The sequence below is a fragment of the Mesoplodon mirus genome (genome assembly GCF_964341445.2).
Source record: "Mesoplodon mirus genome assembly, chromosome: 2".
Taxonomy (NCBI): Eukaryota; Metazoa; Chordata; class Mammalia; order Artiodactyla; family Ziphiidae; genus Mesoplodon; species Mesoplodon mirus.
In genome coordinates, this window is record NC_138977.1 from 58638118 (window position 1) to 58652681 (window position 14564).

The 14564-nt window shown below is 38.5% G+C and overlaps 1 protein-coding gene across 2 annotated transcripts in view; it reads left to right on the forward strand.

Annotated features, from left to right (window-relative positions):
- Positions 1 to 13837, forward strand: part of PALD1 (phosphatase domain containing paladin 1) — a 140674-nt gene extending 126837 nt beyond the window's left edge. Inside the window, exon 20 of one of the 2 annotated variants that reach the window (XR_014293220.1) lies at positions 2232 to 2568. Coding sequence is in view for 1 of the 2 variants with exons in the window: in XM_082611210.1 (XP_082467336.1) it covers positions 13668 to 13724 (57 nt within the window). In the remaining variant the exon portion in view is untranslated. Of the gene's footprint in view, positions 1 to 2231; positions 2569 to 13667 lie in introns of those variants that run through there. The other variant, XM_082611210.1, reaches the window with a different exon arrangement.
- Positions 13838 to 14564: the final 727 nt, after the last annotated feature.

Below are 14564 nucleotides of genomic sequence, written 5' to 3' on the forward strand. Positions count from 1 at the left end.
TCACTTGTATATCTTTTTTGGAGCAATGTCTATTCGAGTCCTTTGCCCATTTTTGAATTGGGTTTTTTGTCTTCTTATTATTGATTTATAATAGTTCTTTATTTCAGATTCTAGACCCTTATCAGGTATATGATTTGCAAATGTTTTCTTCTATTCTCTGAGTTGTTTTTTCACTCACTTGATGGTGTCCTTCGAAGCATGAATGATGTTAATTTTGATGAAGCCCAATTTATCTATTTTTTTCTTTTGTTGGTTATACTCTTAGTGTCATATCTAAAAGTCTTTGCTTAACCCAAGGTCATGAAAAACCCTATGTTTTCTTCTAAGAGTCTTATAGATAGCTCTTACATTTAGGCCTGTGATCTACTTGGTGTTTATATTGTGTATGGAAAGGGGTCCACCTTCATTCTTATGCACGTGGATATAGTTTTGATATATATATTTTTGAGGTTACAAAATGTTTACTCTTGACAGAAAAGCTCCATGGATACTCTACACAGAACGCATGAGAAAGATACTGATCCTGAGGACATCTACCTATACAAACTATACCTACTGCAAACATGAACTGTAATGAAAGGAAGGAGGTCCTTTAACAAATCCAGTGTTTAGATTGTACTTACTGTGCATATTTTAGAGATCCAAAATGCAGTCCCAGGCGTTGTTCCCTTCATCCTGTGATCATTCTTTGTTCCCTTTTCTTTACAGATTTGTGAAACTTTGGGATTCTTCCTCACCCCTCAAATGAGTTATCCATAGTTATTCTCGAGTTATCACCTTCAGTCTCATGAAATAAGTTGAAGAGTTTTTCCACTTTCTCCATGCTATGGCAGAGTTTGTAGAAGGCTCAGTTTTTGTAGTTGGGTAGATTTGTAACTGCAGGGTCCATGTCTTCAATAGCTCTGTTCAGGTTCTCCAGCTTTTTTTCTGGTATCGGTTTTGGCAAGTTTCATTTTTCTAGGAAACCTTCTTGTCTGTAAAATTTCACACTTGTGGGCATGAAGTTATTTATAATAGTCTCTCTCTTTCTCTTAAAAGTTTTTTTTTTCTTAATCAGTAGTGATACCCCTTTTTTAGATTATAATTTTTATTATGGTTTTTCTCTTTTTTCCAGATCATTCTTGTTAAAGATTTTTATGTATTTTCATTACTTTTCTCAAAGAATCTGCTCTTGGCTTTATTCATCCTCTCTATTGTATCATTATTTTCCATTTTGTTCATTTATTCTCATATTTTTATTTCCTTCCTTTTTCCTGTATTCTTTGGGCTTCTATTGTTCTTTTTCTAATGTCTTGAGATGAATCCTTAGTTCATTAACTTTCACTCTTCTTTTTTGAACTGACGTATAACTGACGTATAACATTATTATTAGTTTCTGGTGTACAACATAACAACTTGATGTTTGTATATATTGTGAAATGATTACTACAAAAAGTCTAGTTAACATCCATCACCTTACTTAGTTACAAAATCTTTTTTTTTACTTGTGGTGAGAACTTTAAAGATCTATTCTCTTAACAGCTTCCAAATATGCAATACAGTATGATTAAGTGTAGTCACCATGCTGTAGATTACATCCCCATGACTTATTTGTGGCTGGAAGTTTGTACCTTTTGGCCTCCTTCACCCATCTCACTGACCCCCCAACCCCTGCCAATTTGTTCTCTGTATTTATGAGTTTGGCTTTTAAAGAGAAGAGTCCATATATAAATAAGATCATATGGTATTTGTCTTTCTCTGTCTGACTTATTTCGCTTACCATAACATCCTTAAGGTCCATCCATGCTGTTGCAAATGGCAAAATTTCCTTCTTCTTTATGGCTGAATAATAATTATAAATATATACATGTCTGTATATCTATCTATCATCTATCTATGATTTTCTTAATTTTCTTTATCCATTCATACATCAGTGGACACTTAGGTTGTTTCTGTATCTTAGCTCTTGTAAATAATGCTGCAGTGAACATGGGGGTGCAGATACCTTTTCAAGTTAGTGTTTTTGTTTTCTTTGGACAAATACCCAGAAGTGGAATTACTGGATTAGACTTTCTTCTTTTTTAATGTAAGCATTTAAGCTTCTCCATTTCTCTAACAATCTTTCTAACTGCATCTCTAAAGTTTTGGTACGAAGTATTTTCATTATTGCCTAGTTTCTTCATATTTTCTAAATTTTCTTATGATTTTTCTTTGACCTGTGAGTTATTTTTTTTTATTTTTATTTTTTGCAGTACGCGGGCCTCTCAGTGTTGTGGCCTCTCCCGTTGCAGAGCACAGGCTCCGGACGTGCAGGCTCAGTGGCCGTGGCTCACGGGCCCAGCCGCTCCACGGCATGTGGGATCTTCCTGGACCGGGACACGAACCCGTGTCCCCTGCATCGGCAGGCGGACTCTCAACCACTGCGCCACCAGGGAAGCCCTTTAGTTATTTTTTTATGTGTGCTTTTTACATTTTGAAGAAAATGGAGTTTTATTTATTTATTTAATTTTTGGCTGTGTTGGGTCTTTGTTGGTGCACGCGGGCTTTCTAGTTGCTGTGAGCAGGGGCTACTCTTCGTTGCAGTGCGTGGGCTTCTCATTGTGGTGGCTTCTCTTGTTGCAGAGCATGGGCTCCAGGCGCACAGGCTTCAGTAGTTGTAGCGCACGGGCTTAGTTGCTCTGCGGCGTGTGGGATCATCCCAGACCAGGGCTCGAACCTGTGTCCCCTGCATTGGCAGGCGGATTCTTAACCACTGCGCCACCAGGGAAGTCCGAAAATGGAGTTTTAAATGCAATCTTTTGGTTATTGATTTCTAACATAGTTGCATTGTAGTCAGAACATGTTGCCTATATGACAGCCATTCTTTGATGGTTGTTGAAATTTTCTCTGTGGTCTACTAAATGTTAAGTTTTTGTAAATGTTCCTATGTATTTGAGAAGAATATCTATTTGCTAGTTTTTGGTTGCAGGGTTCTATGTTCAAATCTATGGTTTGTCGATATACTAATTACTGAGAGAATCATTAAAATCTCCCACTGTGAAGACATTCAACATCTGTAGATTTCTCCCTGCAGCTAGAGTTCTGTCAACTTTTGCTTTAGGTTTTGAGGCTGTTTTATGAAACAAGTGTAGTATCATTTTGCCTTCTTGGTGAATTGAACTCTTTGTGTAGTGACCCTTTTAATTCCAAGTAATGTTTTTAGCCACAGTGTCAATTTTGTCTCATATTAATAGAGCTATCCCAACTTTTTCTTACTATTGCTATTTTAGACTGTGGTAGATTACACATAACATAAAATTTACTATCTTAATCATTTTTAACTGTACCAACTTTCTTTTGATTAGTACTCACTGTGGGGATCTATCTTACTTTCAAACTCCTTGTGTTCTTATGTTTTAAGTGGGTCTCTGTTAAACATAATTAGATTTTGTTTTGTCATCCAATCTGAGTAACTATACAACTGCATTAAGTCCATTTACATTTATTGTGATTATTGTTCTGTTAGAGTTTATTTCTGCCATCATGTGTTATGTTTTTTCATTGTCCTGCTTCTTCTTTGCTTCCCCTTCTGCTCTCCTTTCCTGCCTTCTTTTGTGATAGATTGACTAAACTTTTAAAAAAGTACATTCTTTTCCCTCTCATGGCTTAGATCTTAGAATCTTTCTGATTCTTTAGTGGTTACCCATAAAAATGCTAACATGCATTCTTCTCAAGATCTAACATTCTTTATTGTTATTCTCCTTTCCAGGGATACTTAGTATGCTGTTATCTAAAATCACCCTTTCTCTTTCTGAGGGTTATTTTTTCTGGTATTTTAGTCCTAGCTTACTTTTCCTCTACTAAATTAGTCATTGGTACTATTACTTGATACAGTCAACATTTGTTTATATTTACCTACACATTTACCAATTTCTTTTCTCATTATTCTCTGGGCTTCCTTTGGGGATAATTCTTTTTCTTAAAGTGCATGCATTAGAAGGGTGTCAGTGGGTGTGTCTGGTGGCACACACTCTCAGTTTCTGTTTGCCTGAAACATCTTTGTTGCACTCTTGTTTTGGAATCATAATTTCAGCTGACTGACACTTTGAAGTTATTGCTGGTTGACATCTCTCAACACTTTGAAGTTACTTCACTGTTTCTGGCTTCCATTGTTGCTGTTGTTTAATTGTCATTACTTTTATAGAGAATTTGTGTTTTGGGGTTGGGGGAGGCACTGTTATTAAGATCTTTTCATTTTTTATTTTCTGAACTTGTACAACAAAGTTATGTATCCAGATATGAATTGCTTTTAATTTATCTTGTTTGGGATTTGTTCTTCCTGCATCTGAGGATTCACATCTTTCATCATTCTGGAAAATGATGAAAACATCTTGGCCGTTATCCCTTCATATATTCCATCTCTCTCATTCTCTCTATTTTTTTTTTTTTTTTTTTTACAGTATGCGGGCCTCTCACTGTTGTGACCTCTCCCGTTGCGGAGCACAGGCTCCGGACGCGCAGGCTCAGCGGCCATGGCTCACGGGCCCAGCCGCTCTGCGGCATGTGGGATCTTCCCGGACTGGGGCACGAACCCGTGTCCCCTGCATTGGCAGGCGGACTCTCAACCACTGCACCACCAGGGAAGCCTCCATTCTCTCTATTTTTGACTTTTGCAATTAGCAATATAATAGGCCTTCTCACTCTCTCTTCTTGGTCTGTTATACTCTTTCTTGTCTACTTTTTGTCTCTCTGTACTGTGTTCTCATTATTTTTCTCTAGTTCTTTGTTTCAGTTCACTGATTCTTGCTTTAGCTTTGTCTAATGTGCTATTTAATCCATCCATTGAGTTTTTAAATTAGGTAATACATTTACCAAGATGCAAAAATCAAAACAATATAAAAAGATATATGGTGATTAAACTCCTTCCTGCTCCTTTACCCACCTGCCCCCGCTCTAACTTACCTCCACAGGTGCCACTTTTTTCCTTTTCTTTTCTTTTCTTTTTTTTTTTAGTTTCTTTGGTGTCTTCTCAGAATTTTTTCACACTGATACAAGCAAATACTAGTAGAAATGTTTTCTTATTTTCTCCCTTTCTCACACAAAAGGAAGCATGTTATACATCTTGCTTTGTACTTTGATTTTGTTATTAAATAGTATAGTTTGGAGATATTTACATATCAGCACATAGTTTCCTCATTCTTTTATTTTTAAACACTTGCATAGTATTTTATTATATGGATGAACAATGACTTATTTGGCCAGCCTCCTATTGATGGACATTTGAGTTGTTTACAGTCTTTTTCTCTTACAAACAATGCTGCAGTGAATAACCTTGTACATATCTTATTTTGGATATGTGCAAGTGTATCTGTGTATAAATTTCCGGAGGTTGAATTGCTGGGTCAGAACCTTATATATGTTCAATTTTGTTATAAACTACATGTATACATGCACACATGCATACACATATACATATATATATATACATATGTTACACATACACATACAGAGTATATATATACATACATATGTATATATATACATATATATACCCTCCATAGGGCTGGCATTGGTTTTCACTCCTACAGCAATGCATGAGTGGACCTGTTTTCCTTAGCCTTATCTACATAGTATGTGGTCAAACTTCCACATTTTTGTTTAGTTCATTTTTACTTTCAGTGATTTATTATTTACTTATAAACTCTCTGTTTCATTCTGTTCCAACTTTTGTGATTATGTTTTCTATTCCTTTAAAAACGTTTAAAAACATTCAAACATACTCATTTAAAACTTTATGTCTAGTCATGCCAGTACCTGTAACCCTTAGTGTATCAAATCCTTTATGTTGTTATATCAGCTGACTCTCCCCTCATAGTGGCTTGTATCCTTGAGCATTTTGCTTGTAAGTTTAGATTGTGAGCTCATGCTTGATTGTCTTTATCTGTGGGAATCCCACAAAGCCTGGGTTGAGAAATTCCTCCAAAGTAGGTTTGCTTTGGTTTTATGAGGCACCTCCCAGTTTTACCAACCCATCTATTTGTATTAATTTTTTGGCTTGGCATATTCTAACCCATACATGTGGTGTAAATTTGAAACTCAAATGAAGGGGCAGGGGTAGGTCTGTGGTTATGATGTTTTAGGAGAGATTTTGTCCTTCCACTCAGATTTGAGAGTGAGACAAACAAGTATCTTTCTTGACTCCCTTTTCCAGTAAATACTTTCTCTTTTTAGTCTCACCTTTCATTGACATTATTAGCCCTTTGAGCATTTATTTAGGTTTTATGTGGGATGATCTCAGCTTCATTTCCCCTACCCCACCCTCATCCCTAAGACATGATTGCCTTTTACTCCTCTGGTCATTATAACTTGGGCTCTGGTTTTCCTGGATAGGCACATGCCCTCAGGGCATCCATGGCTGGTCTGCCTGCTTTTCTCCATAGTTATTACTTCTTTGGTTTTGGCTCCTTGGGATTTCTCTTACTTATTTTAAATCTCATCTACATTTTCTGATACATGTCACTATATTTAATTTGACCTTTCTAGGTGTTTTGCAGCAGGGGAGATTTTAAGGATAATTATTCTATAGTATTTGATCTCACAAATATTATTCATTCAATAAATGTTTTATTCATATTTATTCAAATATTCCTACTATTCAAATAAAATAGCACCTACTATGTGCTAGATTATTTTATTCTATTTTTTCTATTTTATTCCAAAAGATTCAAAAGCCTCTGATAAGTATAGCAACCACCAGCGAATTCATACACCATTAAATTAATGGAAACTTTTTCCTGTTTTAACAAAGAGATCTAAGCATGGTGGATGCTGACATTTTCATGTGAAATCAACCCAACTTGGACAGCACTGAGAGGGCATTGGTAACACCCTTGCTTTGAGGTTCACCCCACCACATTAATATCTACTGAGAAGTCTCTATTAATAAAACAGGAATCTAGAATGCTAATGTGTATATCATAGAAATGAGTAGTAGAAGTAGAATCTCCTGCTTTTTTTTTTAATCAATAGAGATAATGAGGGTTGCTGTAAGGATATATTACTGTGGGGATCTTTCAGAATGCTGGAACTACAAAGACATCAGGCTCCTCCCTCTCTCCTGTCCTTTCTGTATTTCTCTTTCAGACTCTGCAGTCTTTCATCTCCTCTTCTTTCTCTGCTCCGTTCTTCACTTTTCACTAGGTGCCTTCTTGGCTCACTCATTTGCTTCAATGGTCCCTTCATGGCTGTTTAAACATGGCAGCCCAGCCTTCCCAGCTGGCTCCCATGGCTCACTCTTTTGATTTTGTATAGCATGGACTTTACAGTTTACAAAGACTGTCACATACATTATTGAATGTACTCCTAACAATGTTGTGACATAAGCAGAATGTTGTTATTCCTAATTATTTTATTTAATGAAAGACTGAGACCCAGCAAGAAGTACTTGCCCAGCATTACACAGCCAACAAGTGACAGAGCAGGGACCAAACCCAGGTTTTCTGGCTCAAGGCTGGTTCTTTCTCAGAAGCCCAGTTCACATACAGCTGCCTAGTAAGTCCACATCCAAGTGAAAGTCCAATGTCTGGAAAAATTGGATTTCTAACTGATCAGTGAGCTCCTAATTTTCTGACATTTCTATTAAAGAACAGTAGGTCTGGGATTTCTCTGTGAGAGTGGTGGCCTCAGATTATAGAGTTTAGAAAATTGCTGTGGGTTTTGTGAATGTCTTGAGGGCCATGCTTGGCCATGTCCGGGAGTTTTGTAATGGGTTACTAGTGGCCAAGGGCTTGTGAAAATATAAACGTCTCACTGAGCTTAAAGCTGAATGGAAAAAAAAAGAAGTTCTGAGTAAGAGTCCGACTAATGGCTCTTTGGAAGAAATTGAGCAGTGTCGGAGACTTTTCCATGTGCCTTTCAGCTAGAAAAGTTTTGTCTTAAAACCCTGAAGCCTTATGCATTTGACCAGCACAAAGTACTGTGCACATTCATCTATTGTAACTCACTGATGAAGTCTTTACTGACCACCTACTATATGCTAGGTGCTGATGATTACAGAGCCACACAAGATAGGATTCTATCTTTAATGGGGACTACAGTCCGGAGAAGTTTTAACACCGTGGTTGAGTTTATAGTCTTGGGAGCCAGACTGCCTGGTCAAAATCACTGCTGTATCCCAACTAACAATCAACCTTGGATAAGTATCTAATCTCTTTAAGCCTCAGTGTCCTCATATGTAAAATAAGGCCAATAATTGTACCTATCCAAATATGCCTATAACTCAAAGTATTGCTGTGGAGATTAAAAGGTAATGTATGTACAGGGCTTAGCACAGAGTAAAAGATCTAAATAAAAGGTAGGTCATTGGCATAAAATTTTAAAGGGGGTTTGGGATATATGGCTTAGAAATGAGGAGCTTCAGTGGTCCAGAGTAGTGGTTTTAGGTTCAGTTAACCCACTGTTGTCACAAGACTCAGACGCTCTTGATGGATTGGTAGGTGGCAGACGTGGTGGCAGACATGGTGCATTGGTAGGTGGCAGACATGGTTTTCAGGGGGTGGAATAGCAGGAGCAATGACATGGAGGCAGGAAAGAGATACTCACATCAAGGAAATAGCTTGTGTTTATGAGTAGGACTAGTATGTAGGAAAAATGCATAGGTATTAATGATTATAATTATTATAAATATCCCATATTTAACACTATCTGCCAGGCACCTTGAGAAGTGCTTTAAAATTATGATGTAAATTAATCCTCCCAATAGCGTGTGAAATCTCCCCATGAAACGTTGAAACTTGCCAGCCAAATATCCCTTTTAGGACAAATCCCTACACTGAGGAGAAATGGCTGGGAGTGGAATCCAAACCAAACAGGACAGTGAGGAACCAAGTAAAGAGAAGATCCAGATAAAAGTAGGGGAGTGTAACAGGAAGCAGTTCTCAAACTCCTCCGAAGCCACATTTTAAAGCCATTTTCCAGTACAACAGAAGGGGGAGCCCTAGAGTCATGAATCTTGGCCAAGAAATCTGCCCATTCTTCCCATTCAGGAGTACAGGGAAACCTACCTCACTTAAACACGGGCAACAGAAAAGAGTTGAGGGAAGGAACCCAGCCCCACTCAGGGTTCTAATAAGAAAAGGGACTAATGAGCATAAACAGGTCATCAGACAATGAGGTTCTCTAGAAAGGCATGCCTACAAAACAAATGACATTTTTACTTTAATATTTCAAAATGAGCTAAAAGAATTTTTTAAAAAAATGACTGAAGGTGTGAAATTAAAGCATAACACAGGATCATAAAAATTCATAAATGAGATAATTGGACAAAAGGAAGACTTGAAAAGAGTTCACGTAGAATTTAGTAAGGAGAAACTATTTTTCTTTTCTAAAAAGAAAAACCATCTCAGAAATGAAAACTAGAGTGAATACCAGAGTGAATAAGTAACACAAATAATATCATAAGAGAAATAGAAGATGAAAAAGAAATAAAAATAAACTGGAGAATGGGGGGAGAAAAGATATGAGAGAAAATGATAGGTATGGAAGAGAAGATCCAGCCTGTATATAAAAGAGAACCTAAGGAAGAAAATTCAAGCAGTGGAACAGAGTAAATACACAATCATAATGAAAGACTTTAATTTACTTCTCTCTGTAACTGATTAAATAAGTAGACAGCAATAAAATCAGTAAAGATATAAAAGATTTGAACAATGCGGTTGGTAAGCTTGACCCAATTAACGTACATAGAACACTGCACCCAGGTACCTAAGAAATACATCTTCTTTTAAGGGCACATTGAACATTTCTCTAAATTGTTTATCTATTGGGCCATAAAATAAGTCTCAAAAGTGGAATCAATTTCAATGGATTGAAAGTTTACAGAGAATGCTCTGTTATCTAATGGATTGAGCTAGAAATCAATAACAAGAACAAAAAACAAAAGAAAATCTCAAGATGTTTGGAAATCAGCCAGTATATTTCAATATGATCCTAAGACAAAGAATAAATTAGAAAATACTTTGAACTGGATGATAATAAAAATATAACATGCTAAAATATGTGGGATGTGACGAAAGTCAAGCTTTGAGGGAAATTTATAGTCATAAATGCATATATTAGAAAAGGAGAAAGATTTACTATCAATAATTAAAGTATCTATCTCAAGATGCAAAAAAGGGAAACAGATTAAATCCAAACAGTGTAGGAAGGAAATAATAAAGAGAAGAAATTAATGAAACAGAAAGCAGATATACCATAAAGAAAAATCAATAGCCATAGTTGTTTTGTTTTTTTTTTTTGCGGTACGTGGGCCTCTCACTGTTGTGGCCTCTCCCGTTGCGGAGCACAGGCTCTGGACGCGTAGGCTCAGCAGCCATGGCTCACGGGCCCAGCCGCTCCGCAGCATGTGGGATCCTCCCTGACCGGGGCACGAACCCATGTCCCCTGCATCGGCAGGTGGACTCTCAACCACTGCGCCACCAGGGAAGCCCCATAGTTGTTTTTTTAAATGACAAATAAAACTTGTTAACCTTTAGCAAGACATATAGAAAAAGAGAGAGAAGGCACAAATTGAAAAGATCAGGAATGAAAAAGGTGATTATCAGTACAGAGCCTACAAACATTAAAAAGATCATAAGATATTATGAACAATTTCATGCCAATAAATTTGACAATTTAGGTAAAATCAATATTTTCTTAAAACCATAGCTTACCAAAACTAACATGGAAAGAAATAAAAAATCGGAATAAGCCCATACCTAAACATAAATGCTTTTCCTTTTTAAAATTAAGATTTGTGTACCATAAAAGTCACCCTTTTAAAGTGTAAAATTTAGTGGCATTAAGTACATGCATAATGGAGTGCAACCATTACCACTGTCAGTTCCAGAACATTTTCCTTACCCACAGAAGAAGCCCATATCCAGCAACTAATCCACTTTCTCTCTCTATGGGTTTGCCTATTCTGGAAATTTCATATACATGGAATCATATGATATATATATGTGGCCTTGTGTGTCTGGATGCCTTCACTTAGCATAAGGCTTTCAAAATTTATCCATGTTGTAGCATTTATCAGTGCTCTATTCTTTTCATCTCTGAATAATATTCCATTGTATAGTTATGCCACATTTTGTTTACCAGTTATCAGGTGATGGGTTGTTTCCACTTTTTGACTATTATGCACAACGGGGCTATGAGTCTTCATACACAAGTTTTTACGTGGACATACGTTTTCATTTCTTTGAGGTATATACCTAGGAGTGGAATTGCTGGGTCACATGGTGACTCTACGTTTAACTTTGTGAGAAATTGCCATCTGCACATGGGAAGTGGCATCTCGTGGTTCTGATTTGCATTTCCCTAAGGACTAATGATGTTGCACATCTTTTCATGTGTTTATTGGTCACTTTGTATATCTTCTGTGGAGTAATGTCTATTCAGATACTTTGCCCATTTAAAAATTGAGTTATTTGTCTTATTGTTGAGTTGTAAATTTCTTTTATATATTCTGGATACTAGACCCTTTTCAGATACATGATTTGCAAAAATTTACCCCTGCTCTGTGGGTTGTCTTTTTCACTTTCTTGATAGTGTTCTTTGAAGCACAAAAGTTTTTAATTTTGATAAATTTCAGTTTATTTATTTTTTTCTTTTGTTGCTTATGTTTTTGGTGCCAAATCTAAGAAACAATAGCCTAACACAAGGCAGGATTGCCTAATCCATGAGGATTTATACCTATATTTTCTTCTATGAGTTTTGTAATATTAGATTTTAGCTTTAGGTCTTTGATCCACTTTTTTTTCAGGTGATAAGTTAATTTTTTTAAATATCCTAAGAAAATATCTCCAATATTAGAAAGAAAAACACAACTGCTGTCAATGATAAACATTATCATGAGAAGATATCAGTATGGATATGGAAAATCTACTCCTAAAGCATACAGAGTACAGTCTGAGTGAAGTTGTAATGGTGGAATACATAGAATTCCTGCTTGCTATTATTTTTTCCTTTCAATTTTATTGAGAAATAGTTGACATATCTTGTAAGTTTAAGGTGTATGTACAGCATGATTTGACTTACCTATGTTGTGAAATGATTACCACAGTAAGTTTAGTTAACATCCTTTGATCCATTTTGAGTTAATTTTATATATGATGTGAAGTGAAGGTCCAACTTCATTTTTTTTCCTGTATGTATGGCAAGTATGTATTCCCAGACCATTTGTTGAAAAGACTAATTTTTCCCCACTGAATGGTCTTGGCACACTTGTTGAAAGTCAATTGGCTATAAAAGCATGTGCTTAGGGAATTCCCTCACAGTCCTGTGGTTAGGACTCTGGGCTTCCACTGACGAGGGTGTGGGTTCAATCCAGATCAGGGAACTAAGATCCTGCATGCCGCAGAGCATGGCCAAAAAAAAAAAGCATGCATTTATTTCTGGGTCCTCAGTTTTATTTCACTGATATACCTCTATCTTATGCCACATATAAGAACCTTATGAAGGTCATTCTCAAGGGGCAAGACCTCCAGTTACCAGGAGTGTTTTATTTCCACCATCAAGCTTCTGTTCTGTCTGCATTCACTGGCCTTGGAGTCAACTTATCCTCTCCTGTGGCTTCCATTGCCACCCCAGAGGCTGATGATCCTCAGATTTCTCCCCAGCCCAGGGAGCTGGGGTGGGTTCCATGGGTTGAGTTCCAGAAACCTCAAACCTTTGTTCCAAGAAACTCTTCCCTTTCCCTTCTGAACTTCTCTTCCCCATTTCAGGGATGATTCCCACCTGCTCCCAGTTACCAAGGCAAGAACCAGTGGGATCATCTTTATTTGCTCCTCGTCCCTCCAGCCCCTTCCCTCAATCCATCAACAGCTGTGTATATTCATCCAACCTCTTGGGTTTGCGTACCCTTTCCTAGACCTGCAGCCGGGAGGGTCAGGCCTCCTCATCTCACCCACGGCCTATTGCACAGCCCCTCACGTGCTCAGATCCTCTCCTGTTGAACAGGTGCATTCCCTGTCCAACCACCTTCCGTGCCTCCCTATCAACTAAGGGATAAACATCCAACTTGGGAAGGGAGCCAAGTAGGAGCTAGGCATCTGGAGGGTATAGAATCATGCAAGCAAAGGAGCTGGCAGTGAGGGGAGGGTGCATACTGTGGATATTGGAGGATTAAAGTTCAAATTTAAAAGTACTGTTTTGGGGCTTCCCTGGTGGCGCAGCAGTTGGGAGTCCACCTGCCGATGCAGGGGACGCGGGTTCGTGCCCCGGTCCGGGAGGATCCCACATACCGCGGAGCGCCTGGGCCCGTGAGCCATGGCCGCTGAGCCTGCACGTCCGGAGCCTGTGCTCCGCAGTGGGAGGGGCCACAACAGTGAGAGGCCCGTGTACCGCAAAAAAAAATAAAAATAAAAATAAAAAAGTATTGTTTTGAGCATCTATTGGGGCAGACACTGTGTTAAGCACTTAATGTGCATTATCTCATTTAATCCTTACGCAAGGTCACGTAGTAGGCAGCAGAGCTGGGGTTTGAACCCAGGTGGGCTCAGTCCAGAACTCCTGCACTTAACTGCCAGATGGCTTCTTTGCAATGTTGCCACCAGCCAGTCCTGCACATCAGTAGTTGGGGTAAAGTGCCAAGGAGGAGAGCAATCCTTGCCTGAACAATCTCTCCCACTCTTACCCCTCGTTTTCTTGTCCTGCTTCTCATTTTGCAGATGAGGAAAGTGAGGCTGAGCGGTCCCTCAGCCAGCAGGAAGCAGAGCTGGGACTGACACAACCACCAGCTTCCTGGGAGTGTGATCCAACATGACGAACGTGGCACTGACCAAGGAGTGGGGAGGCCTGGCTTCCAGGCTGGTGCACTTGTTAATGCATGAACTGGAGGCGATGGGAAAGTGTTCTGAGTGTCCGCCTCTCCATCCGTGCCCGGACTAGCCCTGCCTACTGTTACGAGGCTGTTGTGAGGCCCGAGGAGCTAGAGCTGGTCAAGTGCTCTAGGGACCAGAAGCACGCTGTGCATGAACAAAGGCCGGTGAGCAAACCTCAGGGGTCCTTACTGCCGTCTAGTGATGATGAGGGAGGAGGGTGTCTGGGTGCCCAGAGAAAAGACTAGACCATGAGGGAGGAGGGTCAGGCTTGAGCTGAAGGTGAGAAAAAAACTGTCTTAACGAGTCAGAATCATCCTGTTATGAAATGAGCATCCTTCAGAGGTAGTGAGCTCCCGCCCCTGGGGAGGGGCAAGCAGCAGCTGGAGGGTGTGCACTGGGGGAGACAGGAGATGAGTCATCTCAGTTCTGAGACCAGTTCATATTGAGATTCTATCTCTCGGAGAGGCTCTGCTTCTCAATGCAAATCGAGTTCTGAGAGTAGACCCTACTATATTTGAAAGTTTATTGTCAAGAAGTGGGGAAAATGCTATTTTAGGTTTACCAGCGGATATTTAAAATTGTAGAATAGTGGATTTACAATGTTTCAGGTGCACAGCAGAGTGATTTAGTTATACATATATATATATTTTTTCAGATTCTTTTACATTATGGGTTATTACAAGATATTGAACTTAGTTCCCTGTGCTATACAGGAGGTCCTTATTGTTTATCTGTTTTATATAT